General features: G+C 36.0%; 1 protein-coding gene across 11 annotated transcripts in view; it reads left to right on the forward strand.

Annotated features, from left to right (window-relative positions):
- ATRX (ATRX chromatin remodeler) overlaps window positions 1–27,535 on the forward strand; it is a 90,205-nt gene that overhangs the window by 23,820 nt on the left and 38,850 nt on the right. For 6 of the 11 annotated variants that reach the window (XM_072877489.1, XM_072877492.1, XM_072877491.1 and 3 more), the window contains 11 exons: window positions 1,583–1,692; window positions 3,654–3,721; window positions 4,664–7,587; window positions 11,108–11,183; window positions 17,814–17,944; window positions 18,467–18,646; window positions 20,335–20,428; window positions 20,977–21,085; window positions 21,746–21,925; window positions 22,327–22,468; window positions 23,649–23,758. In XM_072877489.1, coding sequence (XP_072733590.1) covers window positions 1,583–1,692; window positions 3,654–3,721; window positions 4,664–7,587; window positions 11,108–11,183; window positions 17,814–17,944; window positions 18,467–18,646; window positions 20,335–20,428; window positions 20,977–21,085; window positions 21,746–21,925; window positions 22,327–22,468; window positions 23,649–23,758 — 4,124 coding nt within the window. The remainder of the gene's footprint in view (window positions 1–1,582; window positions 1,693–3,653; window positions 3,722–4,663; window positions 7,588–11,107; window positions 11,184–17,813; window positions 17,945–18,466; window positions 18,647–20,334; window positions 20,429–20,976; window positions 21,086–21,745; window positions 21,926–22,326; window positions 22,469–23,648; window positions 23,759–27,535) is intronic. The other 5 variants (XM_072877498.1, XM_072877497.1, XM_072877499.1 and 2 more) reach the window with 3 other exon arrangements.

Here is a 27,535-nt window from a genome sequence, read left to right on the forward strand (position 1 = left end):
AAGGAGGCAGTAGTGCTTCCCCTTAAAGTTGTAGAAAAGGGGGAAGTGGCTTGGGACTTAACAGTGAACAGCTTGTTCTCTGTCAGTTGGCTCTTACCCTCTGTGATTCTTACACCCATTTAAGGACTGCAATGTTTGACAAAGCCTGGGTAGGCTTCTGTGCTGCTTAGTATAATAGAATGTGGTATTCTTTTCCAAGTAGTACAATATGATGGATGCGTTTATTTGCGGTTTACCAGCAGCGTTTGAAACAGGCGTTTAAGCTGTTCTTGAGGTCATAAGAGGTGCTTTGCAAGTCCACAAGCTCTGCAGTACATGTAATCATGTATGCATTGAAGTTGAAAACAACAAAGCTTGTATTCAAAATTTCAGACTTCCTATTTTCACTGAATTGTAAGGGTGTATTAGTGGTTCTTACTGGCCTGCAAGCTGTTTGAGATTGTGCTTCAATAGCAAATTGCTAGTAGCTTGTATTGTGTCTTGAGAATTTTCATTCAGTTCCTTAACATTGTGGTGTTGGTGCTTGGTTCTAATTCTGTGGTAGTGATTATTTAAAAAAAAAAAGATAAAATATATATATATGTATATATAGTCTGTACTCAGACTGTAACCAGGAAGTTAACCATTTGAGTTAATTTCCTTATACTATTTACTGAACATGACAGCAAAGGACAAGTCACAGTTAAGTGATCCCATATCAAACCTCTATCTGCTGGATCCCAAATTAAGTTTTTGAAAGTGTATGAACTGAGTGTATGAGCTTTCACAACTGATTTTCCTTTTTCTTGAAGGCATCACTGCTGTTGAAGACAAAGTGTCTCATAGTATTAATTAGTTGGTTTAACAGCCTGGCATGTAGCGAGCCTCCCAACCCCAAGTTCACCACCTTTCAAAGTGAATTGGGGGACTGACATTAAAGAAACGCTTTCTTGACTGAATGTAGATACAGCAGCAGAGTGGTATGCAAACCGGGGGAGCAGTCAGCAAGATGGTGAGAACATATGTATTATAGCAAAATTGTAGTTTAAAAAAAAACAAACACAAAAACAAAAAACCCACCATCAAGAAGGGAACAAAAAGTGAAAAAAGATTTTTTCAGGCACTATTACAACATTTCATGCATGTTCCGTAATGGTTTCCCATGTTTTTCTTTGAGAAACTAGAACTGTATGTGAAAGAAATATCATAATAAAAACATTAATTAAAATGGTATTTTATAAACAAAGATTAAATGAGGAAGGCTGTACAGAATATCAGGGCTGCTTTGAAAGATTTTTACTGATGACTCTTATTTAGGTGTGTTCTCATTAGGTGACTAGTTAATCCAAATTAAATCTTTCAAAGGAAAAAAATTGTATCTTGGCCCCAGGTGGACTACAGAAATGAGAGGAAAATTCTTTCAGTCTTTAAATGGCAAGTGGTTACAGGGAGATTTCTCTCATGCTGGGTGGTAAAGTAATAAAAGCATATGAAAAACCTAACAGGCCAAAATATTCTAAGAACATGAAATAGGTATATACAGATTTCTTAAAAAAAATAAAAATGAAAACAATTAATGTGTGGTTTATAATCCTCTCTATAGAGGAAGGACTACATGGAATTGTAAGCTGTACAGCTTGTGGGCAACAGGTGAACCATTTTCAAAAGGATTCAATCTATAGACATCCTACACTGAAAGTTCTTATTTGTAAGGTATGTGGTAAACAGTTCTACAGTTTGTACTGTTTGTTTTTGTTTGAAATGTCATATTAGTTGATTTGGGTGTGATTTTTGTGGGAGTAGTTCTTGTTTATTCGCCAATAAACTTTTCAGTCATTAACTGTTACAATTAAGGAAACTAAAAGCAGAAAACAAAAAGGCAAATACAGCTTACAAATTTAGATTCATATTTTCTTACACCCCAGTTAAACTCATTGTGGTTTCTTTGTAATTTAATTTTACAGTTTTAAGGCTATGATTTTAGTGATTTTTTTAATGTTAAATGATCTGTCTGAAATGTCTGCCTACTCATAATGTATTATAAGAGCGAATTCAATTCTGGATCTCCTGGTAAAGCATGGTATGTAAAACAACATCGGAATAAGAATCGGAAAAGTAGCTTCAAAGCCATCTCAGTTTCACTTGTGTACAGCTCTTGGACTGTTTTAATTTATGGCAGCCTCTGTAGTGATGGTCTAGTCCGTAACCCAAAACCAGCATCTGGGTCTTCAGCTACATGGTTTCATGGTGGCTTCAGTTAGGCCCTAAGTTGCCTGCAGTGGGAAGAGGTGGGGAACAGGGGAGGAAGGAAACATCCCTACCTCCTGTTTTTGAGTCCTCTTTTAATTTTTAAAGAGAAACAGAGATATCTCTCCTGCATATCTCTCTAGTTGTAGAGGAAAATCAGCTTACAAGATGGCTGTTTTCAGTGTTCTTTGGAGTCCTAACTCTTGTTCCTAGACTTGAAAATCCTTAACGTAGCTGTACGCGTTCTTGCGATGCATGCAAGTTATCTGGTTCATTTTTGAAACTTGTTTAGGGTGTTGGGTTCAATAGCAGGTCTCGACTGTGAGCTCTACTAGATAATTATATCACGTGTTGTTTCCCATAAATTTTGTGTATCTTTACTTAATTGAACATTGGCCTTACGTTAATGTGAGAGAGAGGAATGGAAGTCCTTGATCTGTATACTCCATGTCTTCCATTACTTTCTGTGCCTAGTTCTTTCCTTATTTTTCTCCTGCTTAGGTAAACAGTCCCAGACTTGAGAAGCTGTTTCCTTTGACTATAAATGTTCTGTCAAGTGTCTAAACATCAGCTTTTACTGGGGTTTTTATGTTGTTTGTTTTTGTTTGTTTTGTTTAGTTTAGTTGAACAGGTATATAACTGTTCCAGGTAAGGGGGCATCATCATTTTAAATTCAGGTGCTGAAGCCTCTTCTGGATTCTGAATTCACTGATTCACTGAGTAAAAGGACAGAATTTAGCTAATAGCTTGTATTAATCGCTGTTCAAAGTAGAGCTTCAAGTCTGGTAGAACTTTTTTTACTAGCAACTGGAAAAAAAACCCCACACTTTCAAAATTTGGTTTAAAGAATTCAGCAACTGAAGCCACTGCTATTACTAGCTGAGTTGTGTGTATTTTTTTCTTACTATTACCAATTTTTCAATGAAAATGCTTAGTTTGCACCTGGAAATTGAAGCCTTGGGTGTTAAGGTCAGGATAAATACTGACGACCTTTTTATTTAAAGCCTTATGGGATCAATGGCTAACATAAGGAGCGACAGCTGAAAATTGTAATTTATGTAGGATTAGTTTTGTCAGGGAAGATGTGGTGTTGATTTACCTAGGAAATAGATGGAAAAAACTTACAGGTTTGAAGACAACATTCAGTTGATGTTCTAAAATATGCAAACATGCAGCCATCAAACAAAAGCCTATTTAATTTTCAAATAAACCTTGAGCCATCTAAATAAGAAGTCATGGTTTAGGACCTGTTGTATCTGTGGCAGATGTTTTTTAGATTAACACAAATGTAAAAGCATTTGAATGCTGAAGACCTTGCAGCTGCTGCTTTTAATGGCTTGCTTCTAATACATGCTGAAATCATATGAATTATTGAAGTCCAGTTGAGATTTAATAAAAAATTCCTTGTCCTATCTCTTCCTTTACAGACTTGCTACAAGTATTACATGAGCGATGACATTAGCCGTGATTCAGATGGAATGGATGAACAGTGTAGGTAAGTGTACAAAAACCTGAAATAACACCCACAGCTCTTCTGTTTTGTTTTGATTTTTTTCTTGCAATAATGAACTTATTGACAGATAAAGATCAGTACATAAGAGCTTAATCAACAATTGTTTCTCACCAAGAAATCCTCAACCCCAGGGTTTTTGTAAATATTTGATTGTTATTTTAGTAATTAACAAGAAAACACTTTATAAGAAATCCAATAGCAAACACTTATAAGACATCACATTTTTAACTAAATAGCATGCCATCTTACAAATGCTTTAAAGGTGGGGATAGAATCTGACATTCTAAACCTTGTGAAATACAGAAACTTACTTTTCCACATGCATCTCCCACTTAGGAAATACTAAAGTACTTCTCTGTCCTTAAGTCAAATAGCTAAATGTGTAATCCAGTCAAAATTGTGCCATCTGTGATGCTTATGAGCTTACTTGTCAGCCACTTTTCAGGTCTTCATCAAAGACTATGCAATCTATACATAGATCAAAAAACATACTTTTTTTTTCTTTTAATATATATGTGCCTGCAGTAGTAATATACCAGTTAAGGCTAGAAAGACTTAAGCTAATTCATTTTGCTGTAAATTTTTTTTTTTTTTAATTCTCAGAAGAAACATGGAAAATAAAATTTAATTAATTGTTTCTCGTATTTAAAATCAGTGCTGAAATTGTGTTTGGATATTACTGACCATTTCAGCTTTGTGAACTGTTAATCTAATACCTTAATTTTCTGACTTTCCAGTTCTCAATTGAGGGCTTTTCAGTCATGCTTTTAATAATGTTTTCAATTAATGGATATCTTTTTTTTATCACCTGAATTTTTAAAATGCAAATTCTTTATCAAATAGTGAAAAATATGTGAACTTCTCAAATTTGTCACCTTGTTGATACGGAGATAAGACTCCTATGTTTCTTATGTCTCATTTCAGGTGGTGTGCTGAAGGTGGAAATTTGATTTGCTGTGACTTTTGCCATAACGCCTTCTGTAAAAAGTGCATTTTGCGCAACCTGGGTCGAAAGGAGCTATCGACTATACTGGATGAAAATAACCAGTGGCACTGCTATATTTGCCATCCAGAGCCTTTGTTGGACTTGGTCACTGCATGTGACAGTGTCTTTGAAAATTTAGAACAGTTACTGCAACAAAACAAAAAAAAGATCAGAGTTGAAAGTGAAAAAAGTAAAATATATGACCATACAGTCAAGTTTTCTCCAAAGATAAATAATTCAAATTGTAATGGTGAAGAAAAAAAACTAGATGATTCATATTCAGGTTCACTAACATATTCTTATAAAGCACTAATGGTGCCAAAAGACTTGCTTAAGAAAACAAAAAAGCTGGTTGAAACTACATCAAATCTGAATTCTAGCTTTATAAGCTTTTTGAAAAACGCTGCAGAAAGTGTAGAAATAAGCCCAACTGTGCAACTTTGTCAGCTAAAAGCTTTTAAGTCTGTGTTGAGTGACATGAAGAAAGCTCATCTGGCACTAGAAGAAGGTCTGAACCAGGAGATTCAAGCTTTGAATGTTAAAATCAAAGATAAAAATACCAAAGAGAAAAAAACTGATGTTAGATCAGAAAAAAATGAGGTGAAAAAAGATGAAGGAAAGGAACATGTGGCATTAAAAGAGGATGACACCATAAAGACACAGAAAAAAGTTGTATCAGAACGGCCTGACAGTGAGCCCATGGATCAAAGTGTTCCAACAATGGAACAAACAGATAACAAGCCTACTTCTGGTGAGGATAAAAGGTCTGGCAGAAGTGAAGAACCTCAGTATGAGCCTAATAGTACAGAGGCTTTAGACATGGATATAGTGTCCATTCCCTCATCTGTTCCTGAAGATATTTTTGAGACTCTAGAATCTGCTATGGAGATTCAGATTACATCAGATGAGCAAGACAATGGAAATACAGGAACAGATCATGAGACTCTAAATTCAAATATAAAATTGAACACTCCTATGAAAGATACCAAAGGTGGTACTAAGTTAAAATCATCTGCTAAAGGAACAAAAGAATTAATTGTAAAATTGACTCCTGTTTCCCTTTCAGAGTCTACAGTTAAAGCTGAAGATCAAGACAGCAATCTAGAAAAGGGAGGTAAAGATGTTGATGTAATACCTAGAGCAGAAAACTGCGATTCTGTAAAACAAAATCATAACGCCGGCAGTGAACCTTCCACAGAGAATGAAACCGTCTCACTTGTAGAGGAATCTGATCTCAGGAGATCACCGCGCGTGAAGACCACACCTCTGAGGCGCCAAACAGACATCAATCCTTTAACATCAAATTCAGAAGAAGATAGCAATGACACATGTAATGAAAAACGTAAGAGAAAATCATCAAAACAACCAAGGAGGAAAAATGATAAAAGAAATTCTTCTGACAGTACTGTTGATGGTCCTAGCCCTAATAAACTTTCTAAATCAAAAAAGCCATATCTATTAGATCATAGCTCAGATTCTGATGAGATGCCAGCTGTTCTTAAAGAAGTAGCTATGATGAGTCACAGTTCTTCAGATATTGATAGCAATAGTGAAGCACCGACAAGTGATCAGAAGAGTTCAAATTTTCTAAAGAATCAACCAGTGAAGGATGAAAATGGAAAACGAAAAAGAAAAAGTTCCAGTTCTGGTTCAGATTTAGATGCTAAAAGAGGCAAATCAGCTAAAAATTCCGCTGTCGCTAAAAAGAAACGACAAAACTATTCAGATTCTTCAAACTATGATTCTGAGTTAGAAAAAGAAATAAAAATTTTGAGTAAAATTGAGTCTGCAAAAAAAGCTAAGAAAAAATACTCACGAAAAGAAGATAGTTACGATTCTTCTGAAGAAGAGCAGAGGAAAAAAGTAAGTAGTAAGAGAAAGATAAACTTGAAGAAACAAAGAGATAAATCTTCTGAAGATGATGATGCTGAGAAGTCTTCCCCAGAGAAGGAGATTAATCATTCTTCTGAAGATAAAAAAATTGGTAAGGGGTCAGCTGCTAAGGAAAGGATAAACAGAGACTTAAAAGAAAAACCTGTAAAGGGAAAGCACGATGAGTCTTCTGACATTGAGAAGTCTTTACTGGAGAAAGAGGAGAGTTGTCCTAAAGGTGTAAAGCTAACTGAAGTTAAGAAGAGCAAAGATTTGAAAAAGAAAAAGGCACAGGAAGACTCTTCTTCAGAGAGTACTGAGAAATCTGCAAAGAAAGAGCACAATTTTGATTCTTCAAAAGACAGATTCAAGAATAAAAAAGGATCAGAAAGCAAAACAAAGAAATCTGAAAAATTGAAAAAGAAAAGTTACAAGAAAGAACAGGACGATTCCTCTTCTGATGTTGAAAAGTCATCTCCAGAGAAAGGAAGCTGCAATTCTTCTGAAAATGACAAAACTAAGAATGAACCAGTGTTTAAAGAAAAGAAAAGGAGGAAGTTAAGAGAGATTGAAAGAGTAGAGGTTGATCTATCCTCTGATGCTGAAAAATCTCCCCTAAAAGAGGAGAGTTCTTCTGAAGATGCTGCACGGAGTAAAAAACAAACTGAAACTAAAGAAAAGAAAAAAATAAGTCACAAAAAGAAGATTTCCAAGAAAGAACAGAATGACTCATTGTCCTCTTCTGATGAGGAGTCTTATGAAGACAGTAAGAAAAAGATTAAAAGAGGGTCAATGAAAGAAAGTAAAAAGAGTAACTTAAAAAAGAAAGTGTCAAAAAAGAAGGTGGTTTTAACTTCCTCTTCCTCATCTGATAAGGAAGAAAATGATGAGCAGAATTCAACAGGTGATGGAAGCAGTGACGAGCAGAAAATTATGCCAGTGACTGAAAACTTAATGCTGTCTGCTGGTACAGGATTTTGTCAGTCATCAGGTGTGCAAAACATCTTCATCTACACGTATTATTAATGTACTCATAGAGGGAATTTGTGAGCCTCGGGTAACATTTAATAATCTAGAAGTGAAAATATTCATAAGTAGGTAATTACACATTTAAACATTTGCAGCCTGTTAGGTTTCCTGATACTGATTTGGAAGCACCCATTCCAATTTGTGCAGCTTGTCACTTGTGCAAAAAAGGATGTCACTGTAAATGGAGAGGCTTGAGAAGCTGTAGTCTGTGATTCCAGAAGGTATTTCCTTGCAGCACAGCTTTCAAAAACCTGTTCCTCTCTTTGGCTGCCCAGATACTATTTAGCTGAAGCTGGTTTTAAGCAGCAGGTATCTAGTGAACTCGAATTTGTCAGCTCATGGTTATGCACTAGAGATGACTCTGAAGATGTGTGGCATTGTTGTATACATTTTAAAAATCAAGTAGATGATCTTTGTGTCTCACAAGACGCATGTAGCCTTAGAGCAGCTGGTGTCAGTTAACAGAAATCTGTCATCGCTTATTGCTTTCATAGCAGGTTTAATAGTAATAATTCTTTTTCTTGCCAAGATAGAACTACTTCATCCGTGTCTGATATCTTTAGGAAATTAGAAATAAATTCAGAACTGCTGAATTTGAACACTTGGTTTTAAAGAACTTAAAAAGGAAGGGTAGTTTTCACATTACATGGACAGTACACGTGTTTTTAATAAATGAATTTTCAACTAGAAAAATGAAATCTATTTCCTGTTTTAATTACTGTGACAGGTAAATTGTTTCCTGTTTGTTTGCTTCTAATGGTGTCTCATAGAACTTTCTGTACATGACTTTACTGTAACTGTTGGCTCCGATACAGTAGTTTGTGAAGCTGCAACTAAGCAAAAAATGAATGAAACAGCAGTATGTTTATGAAGATAGTAGAAGGGACATAGTGGCATTTTAGCTTTCCTGAAAACCCCTTGTAGGCAGACACTAAATGCAAAATGAGATGGTTGTTATTTGTAGTTTCTTTAAAAAAAACCAACCAAACAAACAAAACAAACCCCACCAGACACACAAAAAACCCACCCCCAAACAAACAAACAAAACACCCAGATTTTAAATTAAACATAATGTTCCTCCTTTTTCCTACCAGCTTGCTGCTGACCCACTTCTTCCCTAAGTTTTCCTGCAGTTTAGTTTCTGGAGAGTTGTTAATCTTTGCAGATGCAAAGGTTGCTTTTCACAGGTGCTATGCTTCTTTGGATTTAGAGCCCTCTAAGAAAGCAAAGTTTGATTAACGGTGTTTTGCATCGTTGTAGAGTAACAGTTGGAAAATAAGTTTCTTATTCTGCATATCATACAGCCCTGTAATGTTTATTTTTCAAGGTCCTGTGATGAAGTAAGTTTAGTTGCATCTCTGTGCATGTAATACTGGGACTTTCAGGGCTTTTCCTTGATGGCTGCCAAAACAATGTTTTCCCCAGTGATGCCACTGCTGGGGGAGACTGCAAATAGTGAATGGTTTGCATAGCGATGAACTAGTGTCTTGGGTGTGGTAGCTGCCATGGCTGTTAAAACATTCCCCATAGATAGACAATTGATGGTACTCAATGACAGTAACCTATATGCAACAGTTCTCAGCATCACTGGACCATCAAGGAAAAATACTTGAAAAATAAAATTGGTCATGTACACTGTATGTTCATAGACTTGGTATTGAAATGGCCCAGGAGGAGGAAGTTGGTTGTAATACATCAGAAGGTCTCTGAGATAGTGGGAGTGATTGTTTTATTTGCAAGTCACAAGTGGAAAGATTGGATAATTATTGGATGGGAGAGACGGATAACGGTACAAATTGGAAAAATGAGATGGTGATGTAGGATGATTGACAGTAGAGTTAGACTGAGCGAGAAGTGGGTTGATTTAGCCTGGAGAGAGAATGCTAGAAATTAGGAGTCTTAATTGCTGTCTTCTAATCACCTAATAGGTAGCTATAGAGAAGGCTGAGACAGATGTATGACGAAGGCATGAGAGGCTGCGGATACAAGTTTTGGCAAGGAAAACTCTGTAAATTCTTTACATTGAGGATGGTCAAAGCCTGAAACTGGTTGCCCTGTCAAATTTTGGAATCCCTGTCCCTGGAAATACTCAAAACTTGTCTGGCCAAGGCCCTGAGAAGACTGACCTCACTTTGGAGTTAATTCTGCTTTGAGGATGGAGCTGGAGTAGATTATGTCCAGAGGTCTCTTCCAACATTAGTTATTGTATGATTCTATGAGAATCTGCCTTTGTTATATTATTTTAAGAAGAGGCAAACTTACCCTTTCTCTTCAGTTTGCCTTTGGCTTAATAGGTGAATAAATAAAGGAGTCTTTTTTGTGTCTGAACAAGCTGTCTAGGTAGATCGTTGAATGAGCCTTAGAATGTGGTTTAGCCAACAGGATACTTCTGTTTATCCAAGCCCAAGAGTGAGGGACTTTCTGTGATCATCTCTTACACAGTCCTGTCAGACATCTGGCCTAGTGGTAATTCCAGGACCAGCGTACATTAAAATAACTTGGAGCAAGCCTCTCTCAGCCTAGTTTTAGTCCACTCCCCACAGGTAGAAAGTAAGCAGTAGAGATTACGAATGAGGGGATCTCAGTTCATTAGAATTTGAGGTCTCTTTTCCGAAGTTTAATTTTACTAACTAGAAGATTTGACTTATACGCGAGTCAGAAGAATGAGAGAAAAGAAAGGGGAAAGGCCTGGGAGTGTGCTAGAAATAATCTGAATTCCTCTCAGTTCAGCCAGGAGAGTGCAGAGGAGCTTAAAGGCAGGTATTGTACTGTGCTATTCTTTCTCTGTTACGTGTCCCATGGTGTTGGTTTTGATGTGCTTTCCATATGAGACGGTATCCATGTAGTGCAGCTGAGTTTTGATATTTGCAGTAAGGATAGCACATGTAGTTTTCAAAATGTAAGTCTTCACACATACACAACAAATATACATGCATTGTATTTGATACTCTGAAAGCAAAAATAGGCAAGGATTATTGTTCTTGAGTACTTCTAATGGCAGCAGGGTAGCCCATAAGTTTGGTGAGTGAGTCTGTAATGTATTTGTTTGGGCCTTCTTTTCAATTTACACAAATGCAGTAGTGGAGCTTCTGAAATGGAGCTAATAACTTATTTGGAAACTTAATTTCTGAATCCTACCTGGAGCATTCAGTCTCTGTATGTTGAATGTTTTGGTGTAAAAAACCAAATTTCACAGTATGTCATAAGGAAAGAATTGCAAGTTGTGTGTAGTAGCAAGCATAATGTGGATAAAAGTGCTGCTTGAAAAACTAGATACTTTTATTAAAAATATTTATTTTTATACGTCGAGATAGGTAAGTGGCTTTTGTTTGCTAGTAGTGAAATGGTGGTATTACCAAGCTATTTTTATATGGGGATTCTTGGTGGAGACAATAGTTCATGTGCTGTGTTGTTTATTGCTAATTTTACATGTATTAAGTGTTCACGTTTTCTGGTCTTTTTGTTTCCCCTTCCTCCCCCAGGAGATGAGGGAGAGACTAAATCAAGGGCTGTTCCAATGGAGGAGGAGGATGATGATGATGACGATCCTGAGAATAGGTATGATACCATCTGTAAGGACTTAAAAAAGATTATAACACACCCTAGGCGTGGGCGCAAACCGGCGCAACGGAAGAGCAAGCAGGTTGTAAAAACCACGACTGCCTGCCTTGTAAAGACTCGCTCACGGGCTTCCCGCAAGTTTGAACAAGGGGCCAGAAAACAGAGGCCAAAATCCAGAAATGCAAAGAAAGTATTTAGAAGTGTTAGCTAACACACCTTGCATAGGGTGTGTTATAAATGCACTGCAGCACTGTCCATTTTATGTTCCCATTGAAAGTGTGAGGTTTGTGACAAGTATTTCATTCAGGCAGGTAAAAACCTACTTCTGATAAATGTGAATTTCAGCTAGTTATATGAGTAGACAGTAAAAATTTGCATCTGTGCAACATGCAGTGCTGAAATATTTTCAGATTGAACTTGGTTATTACTGTTGCATAATTTGCTTTTTTAATTGAAACACCTTTTCTCAATAAAGGGAAAACACAAATGTGGAGAAAACAGTATTAGATATTTTCAGCTGTTAGTTAAACTGAGTTTTAATCTGCTGAAGAATACCTGAAGTGACTAATGTGATAGATAGTTAAGGCCTTGATTCTACAAGCACTGTGCATAGGCTCAACTGGTATCAAAGAGAGTAATTATACATACAAATTTTAAGTCTTTGCATAGATATTTTCAGAATTGTGGCTTATATGTATTGCTTCAGTTTCACGTTCAATAAAAATGAATCTATGTAAGATATAGTTAGTTGAGACATGTCATATTTTACCAGTACCATTGTAGTTATCAAAGTTAGCCTGGCTAGAAAATATAAAAGCTCTGTTTCCTAATGAGTGAATGCACAACATGAAGTATTGCTCAATCACGAGCCACAGTTTCTTTTTGGAAGTTACTGTAGTTAGACTAAAGAGTTGTTCAACAAATTTTTACACAGTATTTCAGAAACTGATTTTTTTTTTTTGCCGTATAGCATGTATGGGACCAGCTTCATAGCTTTGCACAGTTGCTGATGGAGTCCTTTTCTGCTTCTGAGCCTTACTAGTTTAGAATATGGTATCTTTGTTTCACAGAGTTGTATGTTTTGATCTGTGGCTGAAGTAAATTTTAAAAACACTGTTTTATATCCTTTAGTTTGGCATCAAAATGTTGCTGCTGATGTAGTTCTCGCTTGTTTTCAGTCATCAAATTCAATCAAATTCAACTTTTAAAGAAAGATGCTCTTTAGGGACTTGGCAGCACAGGGTCATAAGCAGAATGTGTAAACATTGGTAATACGAGATTATTTTTTTTTAAATGATGCTTTAATTTCAGTCCTGTTTTGATTTTGGTTTTTTTCCCCCCTTTTTTCTTTTTTGTTTGTTTCTTAAGTGTTTCTGGTTGATAACTAAGCCAATATACTTTTGTCAAAGTTCAGTGTTTACCATACAAATGTTACTGACAGATCTTAATTATTAGTTTAAGAGTTATATTGGGAAATGAGTTAACCCAATTGATAACAAACAAATCAGTAATATGAACGTGGGTTTTAAAAATCAGTTTCTGTACTTTGTTTTTAAGCTGAATCTTTGTAGAAGTTTTTATTTAGGGAATATTTTGAATATATATTTATGAGATGGGGAGGTATTTTGTCAATAAACAGTTTTGTCAACCTTCAGACATGTTAACTGCAGTCTAATTTTACATTCATCACGCGTTGTACTTGGCACCAGAATCAGATATATAAAATGTAAAAAGATGGAACAAATTTCATCTGTTCAGCAAGTTAAAAGCTTGTTCTGTTTACTCAACACAAAGTGTTTAAATAGTTTACCTACTATTCAGATAAGTTGCCTGTTTTCTTCCAGGCCAAAGAGGGTACCTAGTACCTACCGGGTATTTGTAGTGTGGGAACTCTCGTGTTTGCAAGTCTCTAGTTTAGATGTTCTGTTATTTGCATACCTCTGGATGTGCATGACATGAATATTAATAGTCTTGAAATCATCTTTGCCAAAATGCAATATCCAAGTGGGTCATAATATGACATACAGTGCTGTATGCTTTCATCTTATGTTGTGTAATTATCTATTATTGGTCCTTCTGATCTTTTAAATGGTACTGTTTAATATGTTTGCAGTAGTTTTGTTTATTAAGAAGTTAATAGTGTATTTAATGCAGAATGCCTTTAAGTATTTGATGGTTGCAATAAATTTTTGTAAAACTTTTTTCTTGTCCAAGCATTTAATTTAATACAACTCTTGACAGCTTGAAAATCGGACTCTTTCAACAAAGACAGTACAGTATTTAGAACAAGGTGTTTGGCAGTCTTCACTATTTTTTTTTTTTAAATGTCTGACATTTCATCCAAATATTCATCTCTTAAAATATACTTTAAATGGTTCTAAATTTTTTAGTAATATACCAAAGGCCCATTTAATTCAGTAGTGCTCTATCTGAAAGAATAGTGGCTTTTATTAGCCACATAAAAATGTCCTTCCCTACCCCGCAAGGGCTTGTTTTGGGCAACCTTATTTCTACATATAATTAGTAGGTATTTATGAACACTACGTGTGAGTTGATATAATCTAATTGGTAATAATACATCGTGATAATTAACTAATATTTTAAATTATGAGTTTTAAGAAGAAAAATTATTTTTACAGTGGTGGCACTGTCTCACTAAGATTTTTTGACAATCTATAAATGAGTCCATTGTATTGGCACTCTAAAATTCATGAACAAGAATGGTGCAAATTATAATGTGGACTTAACTCCACATCATGAGAGGCTGCACCTACTATTCCATTTTTGCTGAAATGTCTGAAGGATCAAGTAGTCCTATTCTGTGACTAAGCAACCCCTGGATATCTTCCAGTTTGCCTATCTGTTTTTAAAAATGTTTTCTTCTAGCATAAGTTAAAAAATACACAGTAACCAATTCATTATTTATAAATGTATATTGTTGGTGTCATTCTTACAAAGGTGAAATATATTTAAATCCTGATTTATATAAAATTATACATATATACTGTTATTTTATTCTCGAGTTGTTTTTATATGTCCTGGTTGAGGTTACAGGCCCATTCTGTAAGGCACTGTATAAATACGTCTTGGGAAAATGTCCTTATACAAATCTCACGATATGTTTAGATAAGATGGAGCGGGGCGAGGCAACATGACATGCGCAAGATCACAGCAGATCAGTGGCAGAAATTAATGAAATGCAGGGATTTTTTAAAAATTATTTTATTTTTTTTACTACCTGAAGTCCTGTGCTGGAGGTCATACAGCTCTCTGTGCTTTTTAATTATATTTGTTTACAGTGTTCAACTGTTACATCTGGTTGGCCAAGAATATCTTTTATGTCCTTGACCTGAGTAAATACTACGATATCTTTTGATTTTCATGGGTTTCTCTGGAAGAATGTGAGCAGGGGAGTTTTCACACTATCATAGCTTGTTTTTCTTGGTGCTTGCAGTAATGTTAATGCAAATATTAAAATGTTAAAGCTAGCATATGAAGTTTCTTAGCTTAGAAACCTGGTCACTTTAAATGGGTTTCTATGTTAAAATAGAAATGTGATATATTATCCTGAGCTGCATATAATTTAATTTAAAACCAGTTTCAAGAGTCCAGTACTCGATCTATTGTAATTCATAGAAGCCATTTGTTACATCAGTCATTTGTCAGATGCATTTACAAGGCTTAATCTGTTTGGTTCTAATATTGCTCCCACTTTTAATTCCTATCAGATATGTAGTTACATTAAAAATAGGAATCTCTTAAATTCTGAACATCTCAACAATGTCTTACATTTTTAGCCTAACATCATACTAGCAGAACACACTGAAGAGAATGTAGCTTTTTTCACTAAACAAACAGTTCCATCTCAGTTTGATTCAAAGTGGTCGAATCTTTATCCTAGCTAAAAAATATGTCTAATTTTCTATCTTGGAGTATAAAAGCATTAACTTGTTAATCAACATTATTATAAATAATTAATTAGAAGCTAATAAGTTCACCCAATCTGGTTGGTGGTTGTGATGATGATTAGTAGGAAATTAACAGCATCTTCTGTTTACGGATAGTAGATTTTGTGCATGGTATTTTTAGGTGAATGATACTTTTGCTTTTGTTTTTTCCTTTAAAAAAATATTTCATAAAAGAACAAATAAAAATGTATGGCGTCTTTGTTAAGAACCAAAGTCAACCTTTGTTTAAAAATAAATAAATAAATTTTTAAAGGTGACTTATATGAAAGGTAAGTATTGTTATCCACATACAAGTTGTGTTAACTTTGCTAATGCAATTGAGGACAATCCAAAATAAGTCAAAGGCAGTATTACTAGGCAGTCCTTTCAGGACTGAATTTTAAAATTTTGCAGTTCTTTTTAGTGTTTCTATTTTTTTTAACTCTTCCAAAGCAAAACTTTGGTGATGATGTTGTTATGTTTTTAAACAAGAAAAGTAGCCAAACTGTTGCTGTCTGCGTTTCCTGGAGTAGGATTCAAGGTTAATAATTTACATTATAAGCTTTTAAAAAGAAGCCAACCTGTGATATTCCAAGCAGTTTCATTTTGAAGGAAAAAGTTCTTCAGACCATTAAGAGATGGAAGAAATATAGTCTTAATTTCTTATAAGGAGCTATTTATCCCTGTTATACATGATGTGGTGGGTTTAAAAAAAAAAAAAAGAACCAACTAACAAAAAAAAAAACCTTAATCCCTTTTCCAAATCCTCTGGAAGGACCTAATGCAAAAACCATTTGGAAGAGGATGTTACCTATCTATGGACTTTAGTAAGTTTTCATTGGGTTCACACTATGATCTGTTGATACATACAGAATTAAAGCTTACCAAGAGTACTGCATTCTAAAGTTTTAATCAGCTATTTCTTTGCAAGCCATTTCTCAAAAGGGGGGTGTTTTGGATGCCGATGGATAGTCTGTGACTTGCTGAGCAATCTTAAATGTTTATTAAACCATTTTACTTCCATCTTTTAATAATAACTGAATATACATTAGCGTTAGAATCTTTTTGGAAAATATACTACCACTCAAAAAATAGAAAATACTGTATGAAGTGTTAGGAAAGATACCTTGGGAAAATTCCCTTTGAAAAGTTCCTTTGTTTTAGGGGCATGTTACATGCTGACAAATGAAATACAGATTCTTTAAAACCTATTTTATAGTGCTACATACAAGTAACAATTTTCTAATGTGTGAGAAGCTGCACTTAAAGAGATCACTGTTCCTTTACCATTTCCAAGTGAAGCCTAGATTGTGGTTAGTTTCATGGATTTTGAACTATTGTTTTGACTGGTATAAAAGCTTTCCCATTCTGAACTATGTACGTACAGTATACATTAATTCTTCTGCAAGGCAAGACAGACCAGATTTGACCTGGGGGGGGGGGAATCTTCATTTAAAATTGATGACTATGGAATGAAAACTATAATATTTTTGATACTTATATGAGGAAGGCCTGGTTTCATTCTTTCAGGATTTTTTTTTTGCCCCTGGAAGTACAAGTTCTCAGATAAGTCCACTATTTTCCTGTGCTTTTGACATATTTTATGTTTTGCCTCGGATAGATTCATATAAGATTTTTTTTTATGTTGCAAGAGCGCATGTAAAGAAACCATTTTCCCATAGTAACTTGTACGTTAGCTGAAAACATTCTTGTGCTGAATGAAACTGAGAGAAGCTGAATGAACATTTTGTGGAACAGGAAATAAGATTTTAACTTTTCTTTGAAGTTCAGGTCCTGTGATGTTTAATAAAACTGTTTTGTCTGTATGTGTATATACGCTATATTTTTTTGCTATAGTTGCTATAAGGCAAGTGCTTGTAGTTATATAAGGGATTCAGTGTGGGTTTATTTCCCGAGGCACTTAATAGCAGTTCATCTTGAGACATCATGAGTTGCTTCAATTACTACAGCATCTCTTTTGCAGTAGGGTGGGCCCAGGCAATTAGAGTGGTAACACAGTTGAAGGCAAGCTATGTAGTGGTAGGGTAATAAAGTTTGGGGTGCTTTTGTTTTTTGGTTTTTAACCTGTGAGTTAATGCATATTGCACTACTCTTTTTCTCCTTGTTTAAAACATGCGTTCAGTGATCCACTGTTCTTAAAACTATTACTGTTTACATATACACCAGTCAAGTAGATTCAGTGCCTCAGGAGATTAATCTCATTGATTTAAATCAAGTAAGCATGATAACTGTTTCTGGGGGGAGTGACTGGAGTATTAGGATTTGGTCTGCAGCATCTTCACGTTCTTGTTACGGCTAGAATTCATATAGGTGCCTGTCCCAGAAATGACAAGGGTCCATCCAAATAGACCATGAATAAAATGAAGCGTTTTAAGTTTGTACATTTTTATAGCTATCTCCAGTCTTGCTGTAAAGCATGAAACTTCTCTTTTAAGAAGCGTTATACAGATTTGCTTTCTAAAGGCAAGTTAACATGTTACATTTAACATGAGATTTTTGCTGATACATCCCGTCTTACCACAATGACTCTTCCTCGTGTGTCTTTTTTTGTTCAGCTTTCAACCGTTTTTTGAAGTTCTGAATGGTATAGGATTACACTTATCGTTCATAGATTTACTTGCACAATGGAATAAATAGTTTTTTCTGTTTTACTTCAAAGAATTGCCAAGAAAATGCTTTTAGAAGAAATCAAAGCCAATCTTTCCTCTGATGAGGATGCATCTTCAGATGATGAATCGGATGAAGGAAAAAAGAAAACTGGAAAGCAAAACGAAAACACAGCAGATGATGGTGAGCACCAAAAAGCAATTGGGAAAAAGTGGTGCTGTAGCGCCTGTCATAATTTCAAAGGTCACTTGGAAAAATTATAATTATTAAAGTTTCTGCAGTTTTCAACAAAAAAATGTCATTGATGTTGATAGGTAGTTGCCAAATAGAGGCCAATGTACATGATCATGAGGATTATCATCTCTTTTGCTCTTCTGTAAGTGTATTTTTTTGTTAATAGTCTGATTTTTGTAACCAATTCAGAAGTCCTAGGGATTTGTGAGGAATAATGTGTACAGAACAGTAAGAAGTGCAAATGCACGGGAGAGATTTGACTAACATATACAGTCGTTGGAACAGACATTCCAAGTGTTCAGGCAGTGTAAAATACTTAAAAATTGAGGGAACAACAGTATGTTGTTGCCCATAATTTCCTGGAAAAACACAGAATTTAGCCTAAATTAATTCAGATTTTAATTCTTGCCAAATTTAAGTAAGAAAAAAATGACCAATGTGCATGTCATACTGACTCTTTATCTCTGACAGAAGAGCATGAAAAGGAAGATAATTCTGAATCGGATTCAGAGGAAGAAGAATCAAAGAAGCCTAGATACAGACACAGACTGCTGAGGCACAAGCTGACAGTGAGTGACGGAGAATCTGGTGAAGAAAAAAAGGTGAAACCAAAAGACAAAAAAGAAGGGAAGCGCAGAAATAGAAGGAAAGGTACATAATCCAAATGGGTTTTGTCACAAAAAGTACTTGCTTCTATAAAGTAAGTCCAAAGCATGTCAGAATGGAGATCTGAAACTCCGTAATTTTAAAATCTCTGTATAAACTTCCTTGTGTATTAAATCTAGAATTCTCTTATGTGTGTTTGAGAAATAGTTTTATTTAAAATGTTGAATAGAAATGCAGCTCTCTCCGCTTATTGTATCCTCTGAATTGGATTGCTCTTGTTGAGTCTTAGAATATTAATCTTAAATAACAGAGGCAAGCCCAGTATGTCTAATTCGTGAAAATCAGTCTTGTCTTTTATGTAATTTCTCTCTTTAACTAGGACTCTCTCTTTAGCTAGGCCCTTGTGCATCACAAATTTCTCCATCCTAGAATTTAAATGTGGCAAGCTTTAGTTGAACACCAGGTGGCACTGTGAAATGATGCAAGAACAAAGAATCTGTCAGCCCCTTGCATTTAATCATTTTGAGCAGAGGAGGGGAGCGACAGTAAAGATAAATGCTCACTGCCATGTTGGTCAGTGTAGATGCTGGTAGCGTGTCATGGCCAGTGGAAGCAAGGGTGCACAGTACTTTCCTTTTCTTAGTGTTGCGCTAATGCTCGCCATCTTTTGCAGTGTTCCCCAGACGAAAAGATGCAGTGCAATTTGTTTATTGTTTTCCTTCATGAAAACTCTCATTTTTATCTGAATGTATATTCACGCTTTTTCTCCCTTATGGAATGATAACTCTACCAACAACATTTATTTCAAGAAAAGTAATTGTAAATTACAGTGACAATGCGCAAATAAGATGCAGCCAGACTAATTCTAAGGATTCTTTAGTGTCTTTTAAGTTCACTAGTCTCAAGTAGAACAATACACTATTTCAGCTCGCCGTTCTTTAGCCCTATGTTATTAATATTACATTTCCTCATGTACATAAAAAAATCCTTGTTTTAGGCTTTGTTACTCATAAAACAGTTAAGTTTTCCACTGTGTTCAAGGTCAAACTGAAATTATAAAGGTGCTGAATGGCATGCTGGTCTTAATTACCTATAAATGCCAATGATAGCTCCTAAAAGTAGTTATGGAAGTATTACCTAATGCTGCTAGTTTAGGTGTATTTTTAATTGTCTTTTGCGTCAGTTTTAAACTTGCATTACCTGAAGGAAACTTAAAGCCGTAAATACAGTAATATAATTGCGTATGTTGTTAGTAAATAAGGGTTGTTTGCATGAATTGTGAAGTATGATTATAAAATTGCATCTAAAACATTTGAAACAAAAGCTTCTGTTGAACTAAAAATCATCTTTCATTTTCTGAAGTTCTGTACTGTTACCCATTGTGTTCTCTCCTCCTCACCCGCTGTCGTTGAAATGTGACGCTTTCTAATACAATGCTTTCTGTCATTTGCTTGTTAGCTATACTTAGATGTATTCATGTATAAAGACCTCAAGTCTTGTTGGCATAATATGCCATCTATCAGGACTCAGCTAGTGCTTACGTGTTAAGCTTTTCTACTCTGTACCCCTTATATTCCTGTTGCTTCTTATTAGTATGTTTAATGGGTCCCATACTGTCTGAAATGAACTTTTACAGTGCTTGTTGATCTTAAACAGTTTGTGTAATTAGAGTATATGTGATGTTGCTAACTTTGCAATAGTATTCAACATGAAATCATACTTTATTTTTAAAGTGAGCAGCGATGATTCAAATGACTCCGAGTTTCATGAATCTGCAGTTAGTGAAGAAGTCAGTGAGTCTGAAGATGACCAACGTCCAAGAACAAGGTATAAACAAAACCTAACTCTGCTTATCCTGTGTTTGGTTTTTGGTATTTAATAGTGCAGTTTAGGCAGTGAGATGGTGAAAGTTAAAGACTTTGGATCAGTCCTTAAAACCTGTGATTATACTTGTCTATAATTTGGTATCTGCTAATTCACTTTGCAGCAAATGAGAGAATTTTGAATTTGTACCAAAGTATGTGGTACACTGCAATTTGATGAGCCAGTACGAAAAAAAGATTAACAAAAAAATGAGCATTTTTACGCCAAATATGTCAAAGTCAATTGAGGAATGGTGGATTGCAGTAGAAAACTAATGCTTACCAATTCTGAGATTCTTCAGGGTTGTCTGGAATAGACCGTTGCTATGTACGTCCAGTGAGTTGAGGGGGAGGAAGGAATTTGGAAGTAAACCCCCAATTACACAAAACGAGTGTATGTTCTGTTAATTAGCAATGTAGTTCATGTACTTTTTTTTATCATTATTTTTCAGTGAGGCAATGAATTATTATTGTTAATCAGTAATACTGCTTTTTTTTTTTTCTTTTAAATAGATCTGCCAAGAAAGCTGAGGCGGAAGAAAACCAGCGCAGTTACAAACAGAAAAAGAAACGAAGGCGTATAAAGGTTCAAGAGGATTCTTCAAGTGAAAACAACAATAAGGTACTATATTGTGTTTTGCATTAACAAATGGGAAAAAGAGTTCCTGTCTCTTCTGCCAACTGCTTAGGGACTTGGGTATCTCAAACGGCTCTGTACAAAGTACATTAAAAAATTACAACTTTTCTCGATGTTAGTTGAGTGCTAAAATTTGTAAAATGGCACCATTATGGAGAAAAAGCATTGTGTTTAACTAAAACCATTTCCTGTCTAGATCTTGATAAAAATGCATGATACATTTTAAGTAAATGGAATTTTTAAACTAATTGTGGAAGGTGACACAAATAGTAGATTAAGCCTTTCCTAGTATTAGGGTTTCTTTTCTTATGTGGAGTAGGTGATAGCTGATCTGATCTAGCACCACTAGAACAGAAAAATAGTTCTTTATTAATAGTCGTTAGTTACTATAAAATGATAACAGTACCTTCAGTAGTGCCTTTGTACAGCTGGGCTTATCTTTAATATCTCAGAATATGTTACAGTTAAGGTGGCACTTCTTTTGTCATGCTGGCTAACTTGTTTTAAAAAAAAGTATCTTTTTTCTTATGAGCTAAACTCCACCTGTGTATACAGAAATTTTTGGGAGCTTGTTTAAAAATCAAAGATTTGATGGTCTGTGCCATAATTTTCTTTCTAATACTCGATTTATTTAATTTGTAATAGAGTAATTCCGAGGATGAGGACAATGATGATTCAAAATCTCCTGGAAAAGGCAGGAAGAAAATAAGGAAAATTATTAAAGATGATAAGCTTAGAACAGAAACACAAAATGCACTTAAAGAAGAAGAAGAAAGAAGAAAACGTATAGCAGAAAGAGAACGGGAGAGAGAGAAATTGAGAGAGGTATGATCTGTCTTCTTTGCAAAATGCTAGGAAGTTGAATTGTTGATGATGATTAACACAATGTATTTCTACCTCAATTTAATTTTATAAGTAATTTTAAAAGTACTTATATGTAGCCTTGTAAGCCACAAGTTTTATTTGTAGTTTCCTGCAGGTTAACATTGGTAAGTTTTATTTAAGACTGCTGAGATCTTTAGAAAGCTGTTTCAATTGCCTACTGCTTTACTTTCCATGGGGAAAAGCACTCTCCCAAAGTAAGTTGTGATGCATAGTAACGAATTTAAGGTTTTTCTTTACTAAATAAATTATGACTTCCAATTTTGCTAAAGCCTGGTGTCTGTCAAATGCTTGGTATTACTCATGTGTGAAGTATTCCTATGATGCCCTGTTTCTGCTTATAGGTGATAGAGATAGAAGATGCTTCACCTTTGAAGTGTCCCATTACAACTAAGCTGGTTTTAGACGAAGATGAAGAAACCAAAGAACCATTAGTGCAGGTTCACAGGAATATAGTTACCAGACTGAAACCACACCAAGTAGATGGTAAGGAAAAAGACTTTTAAATTTTTTCGCCCCCCGCTCCCCCCCGGCACAGCACCTTATGCAACCTGAATCAGAATCATAAGAAAAACTCCTTGGCAGGCAAATGCCAGAGTGTCAGGTTTAATGTTTTATTTTTGGAACATGTGAACAAAAAGTAATTGAGATCCGCAACACATAGTTCTGTTTTACAAGCAAAGAACCTTAGAAATGTGAAATTGGAAGCGTCCTCAGAATCATTGAATTCTCCACACTGAGGCAGAATCAAGTACGTGTTTACTCATTCCATTGAGCAATTAGTATATTCACTTTTTACAGTTTTCAGTGAAGATTTAAAAATCTTGTAGTATTTTCCTGGCTTTCTCAACAGAAATTTTTTTTCTGATACCTTGACATCACTGCACATCAAGCCAGCTTCTTTCCATATTCTGTTTCTAGAGAAGAAGGAGAAAAGGAGAATAATCAATCATAACTTTTTTCACAGCTCATTCTGTTATTTTAAATTTTCCTCAAAGTTCATAATCTACAACCTTTCCATTTTAGTAAGAAACTTCTGGACTTGCTTCAGCTCTTAAAGGGAGGTGCTCTGAACCAGACACAGCAGTCATGTTGAAGCCTCATCTGTGCTGAGTATAGCATAGTAGAATGCTATACTGCCCAATAAATATATTGCAAAGAACAAAAAAATCACCCAGCAGACCCTCATGTTGTTAATGCGTTTTGTTATGTAGCCTGTGTTTCCTTTCCTTTTTCAGCTGTCACAGTTTTTACTTGACTTTTTACCTCATTAAGCATAGAACTTCACATCTGATCTGTCTTGGCAGAATCTTTCTAGTTGGTTTCAGCTAATTTACCAAGGTCATTTTAGTCTTTGCATAAAGTCCTTGCCACTTTTCGTTCCGTCTCCTCTTTTCTCCCTGCCCCCAAGATCGCAGTCATCTGCAGTCTGCACGGTAATATTTTCTAACCCAGTTGCCACATCTTCAGTGAAAACTGTGAATATAATTAAGTTCAAGACAAAGATCATCCCACAAAGAACCCATTGGACAGAAATGAATCAATAATTATCCTGAGCACTGCTTTTCTAAGAGTTATGATCTTACAGTGATCACACCTATCTCTTATCAGGTGTACTTTAATAAAATAAATGTTTAATAAGAAAATTTTCAATAATTTTCTTCAGGTGTTCAGTTCATGTGGGATTGCTGTTGTGAATCTGTAAAAAAAACAAAGACCTCTCCTGGTTCTGGATGCATTCTTGCTCACTGTATGGGCCTGGGGAAAACATTACAGGTAAGAAACAAAAGTCATCTTGTTTTCTGGTCTGTAGCTTGCTCTCAAAAGCTGATACAGCAAAAGGCAATTTTAATGACTTTCAGAACGTAGTAAAACTACTGTTTCCTAGGCAGTGACTTGATGAGGGCTGCCGGAGGAAAACATTTTGTAAAGAGGTCTAGAGAAAGGAGTTGGTTTCGTAGTATGCAGCTGTGAAAGTTCTGATACACGCTTGTACTTTCTCCGCTTCTAAAATATCTAGAATTAAATTAGGTAATCATTGATATCATGTGAAAAGGTCATATTTAATTGTAAGTGATGTGTAGCTCCCTTGCACTTCCGAACAAGAAAATACAGCTAGTAGGAGACAGGCTTCTGGAACCTATGTTTCTAAGACAGTTTAATAATCTTAAGCAGGTTGTGGTTTTTACTGTCTTCTTCATTCATGTGTTGCTCCTTAGTTTGTTTTCCTCAGTGGTTTTTCAGTTTATTTGTTGCGCTGATAAAGTAGAGGTTCATCAGGTGGTTTTGTTTTGTTTTGTTTTGTTTTATGCCAGACTTTTAGTGCCTGAAGTCAGATGCTTTATGTTTTAATATAAACAGTGTTTTGCTACAATTTAGACTCTTCTGGGTTGAGGGACAGGAGGCATTTGTTTTCTGTTTCAGTATTTGTCCATATGTACCTTCACATTTTTGGGTCGTCGTGCATCACAAACAGTTAAGACCAGAAACTTGCATTGCCTTGGCAGTTAACTATAGGGCATACTTTCAATCCCTTTTTCACTTATTTATTTCTTTTCTTTGGCTTTACCATTCTTTGCTTCCTGAGATCTTCAGGTTTAAGCCTTCATTGTCACTTCAGCGCATGCTCCTTCTCCTTTACGTTGTTGAAGACTGCTTTGTAAAAATCTTTAAAACAGCATATTGTAGCATTTCTTAACAAAGGATTTCCATATTTGTTGGTCTGATATAAGTGGCTCTTCTGCCATGTTAAAAGTTGTACAGTGAACAACTTACCATTCCTATTAGTCTTTAAAATCTGAAGCTCAATGCCCATCTTAAAATGTTTCTTCTGAAACTGATCACCCAAGCAGTTGCTGTAAAACAATGCTCATGCTCTTTTTCTTGGGCCTCTTACAATCATTGCAGGCCTCAGGAGAAGCTTACGCCCTTGACCTTCAAAAGAGGTAAAAGATCAAAACCAGTTTTCTTGAATTGCCTGCATCTCAGTATTCATGCCTAGTACCTTTTCAGGGTAGTCAGGAGTGTTGAATTCCTTTTGTTTGCTTGTTTCCAAGTATCTATCTGTCTATGCAAAATTCTGGTTTTGCATTTAGCCAGATGTAGCATCACCACAAATACTGTGAGCAAAGAACTGGGGTGAGTTGCCCGTCTTGCTGCTCTGCTGCCTGGTCTGTTCCCAGGAATTTCTTTAGCAGAAGTAACTTGACAGAAGAACCTTTCCCTCTGATTCTGGGAAAGAGAAGGGGAGATTTTTGAGAACTCTGAAGAAGAAAGGAGGGCAACAACCTTATCTGTGCTTGAAAAGGCCCTCAGAAAAGCCGGGCCACTTTGGTCTCCCTGCTGTTGGCCTTCATTAATGCTGTTTCCTCATTTCTGGAGGAGGGAGATATTCCTGTATCTCTTTCAGGACAACTGGCTAGTGAAATGAATTACTGTGAACCTTTTTGATCTCTGGCTTGAACTGAATCATTAGAAATCTAACTTACAGCTTCTGCAGACACTGGAATTGATAGAACTGATTTCAACTTGGGATTGATCAGGGCCTTTCTGTGCCAGGAGTGGTTCTTAGCTATAAAGTCATTTGATGGGAGATCTGCCTAGAGCTCTGGTGAGTTTGTGACCAGCAAGTCTAGATCCTGTTAGCAGCCAGCACTTGCGCAGCACTTCATGCTAAATTCTTTCTTCACGTGCTCCAAATATGGGTGCACTTTACTCATACCCTGGAGTGCAGTCTCTTTAGCACGGTGATGATGGTTCTCAAAGAGGTTATTTTCTTCCTACAGTAAGGATGGGATCCTCAAAGCGTCTGTGAGGAAATGCCATTTCAATATCCTCTTCCATCTTGGTCAGTTGTGGTAGAAGCTTCCCCATTGGATTGGGAAGCCCTATCACCTGACCTGAAGGCTCAAGATCTGTTCATTCGTAGAGAGGTCAGTATATCAACATACTGGAATTCCAAGCTGTATGAAAGATGTCTCAACATTTTTGTACCATAGCTAGATTCATAGCCTGCAAGTGACAACAGCCAGCTTTATGACCTTGTTAGGCACTTAGCAAACAAAATGCTGTAAGAACCTGTTGACAAGCAGTTAGTCTTGGACACCTGTGTGTTTGGAATGAGGTGTCTCGGTAGTTTTTACTCTCTGTAGTGCTCACATCTGCCTTGCTAGTTGGTGTTTGGCATAGTCAGCACACCTGGATGCTGCTAGATAGCAGACTTGGCTTGGCTTGAAGTCTTTCATTATTATTTTGAGAGACTTGAAATGTGCTCCAAGAGAAGAATCTTCAGAGAGACTCCAGCAGGAGATATCTGTTATTCTTTGCTAGTGTTAGCTATGCCTTACTGGGTCAGATGGCTTCCTTATTCTTGTGTCTTCCCTCTAAACCATTGCTACTCAGGATTCTTCAAAAAGTGAAGTTACATGAGAAATACCTAATCCTGCTCTCCTCTGACCTAATCCAGACAAATTTTATTTAGGACTTTCTGATCCTGAGAATCTTTCTTGACCTGCAGATTGCAGGATACAGTCACGGAGCACTTAGGCTGGCATAACATCTTAGATTCTTTAGATCCCCTAGATTCCTCTGCAAAGAACAGGCTCAAGGGAATCAACAGAAGCTTGGTTTTTGTGGTTTTCTGATTTTGGGGGGGTTTAGTGGGATTGTGGGGGGGGGTTTTTGAGTAACACAGAGGTGTAGATGGTCAGAGGGACTGAGATCATTCACTATATGTACTGTTTAGGTAAAACAAGCTGCAGCCTTGGTTGTTCGTGGTGCACAGCATGTGGACAGCGTGTTTTTAAGAACTCCAGCTGCACCATAGACAGCTTTGCTTTGTTTATGGATGTTGGGGTGACAGACACAATATTTTGACAATCTGCGATCCTATCGAAGAGGACTTTCATACATACTTTGAAAATCACCTTTGAAGAGTGTATTTTTACGTGCTTAATTCTAGCTTGGGTGTTACGTTCTTCACGAGTTAATTACACCTTTTACTGGAGATTTGCAATGTTTTGCAGAACTGTTGTGCTTTAATGTAGCAGTGCAGTCTAGGCACCTTTGTACGCTTATACTTTATACCCTATATACTTTAGTTTGATGAAATATTTCACAGCAGAAGGTATTTTTGTATGTGATCCAGATGTGTTCATGACATTTGTTTTGCCTGTAACTTCTTGATAATCAAAGAAAGCCACAGTTACAAATATGTATCAAGTATTTTCATGGCCAGTGTTTGTAGCTTAGGTTTTTTCCTTATGTGGTCATTTGCCAGTCCTTCTACTGTACTCTGTAATGCCATTTGTTGTTCAGCTCTTAGAAGAGCTAAATCAGCGATAAGTTTTAGCAGACTTTGCAAACTGCAGAGAAGAATGTCGGTAAAGGATCAGGGCAGTAAGGCAGTTAGGGACTTGCTGGCTCTCCAGGACATAGGGCTTTTGCCCTACCATTTCATGGGTAGTTTTTGCATCTGAACATGAAATGCTTTTGTCTTGATCTCAAAACTACTAGTAATTCCTTTTGTATTGCAGCATCTAAAAGTAGTTTGTT

Source organism: Ciconia boyciana, chromosome 12 (assembly GCF_034638445.1).
Source record: "Ciconia boyciana chromosome 12, ASM3463844v1, whole genome shotgun sequence".
NCBI lineage: Eukaryota > Metazoa > Chordata > Aves > Ciconiiformes > Ciconiidae > Ciconia > Ciconia boyciana.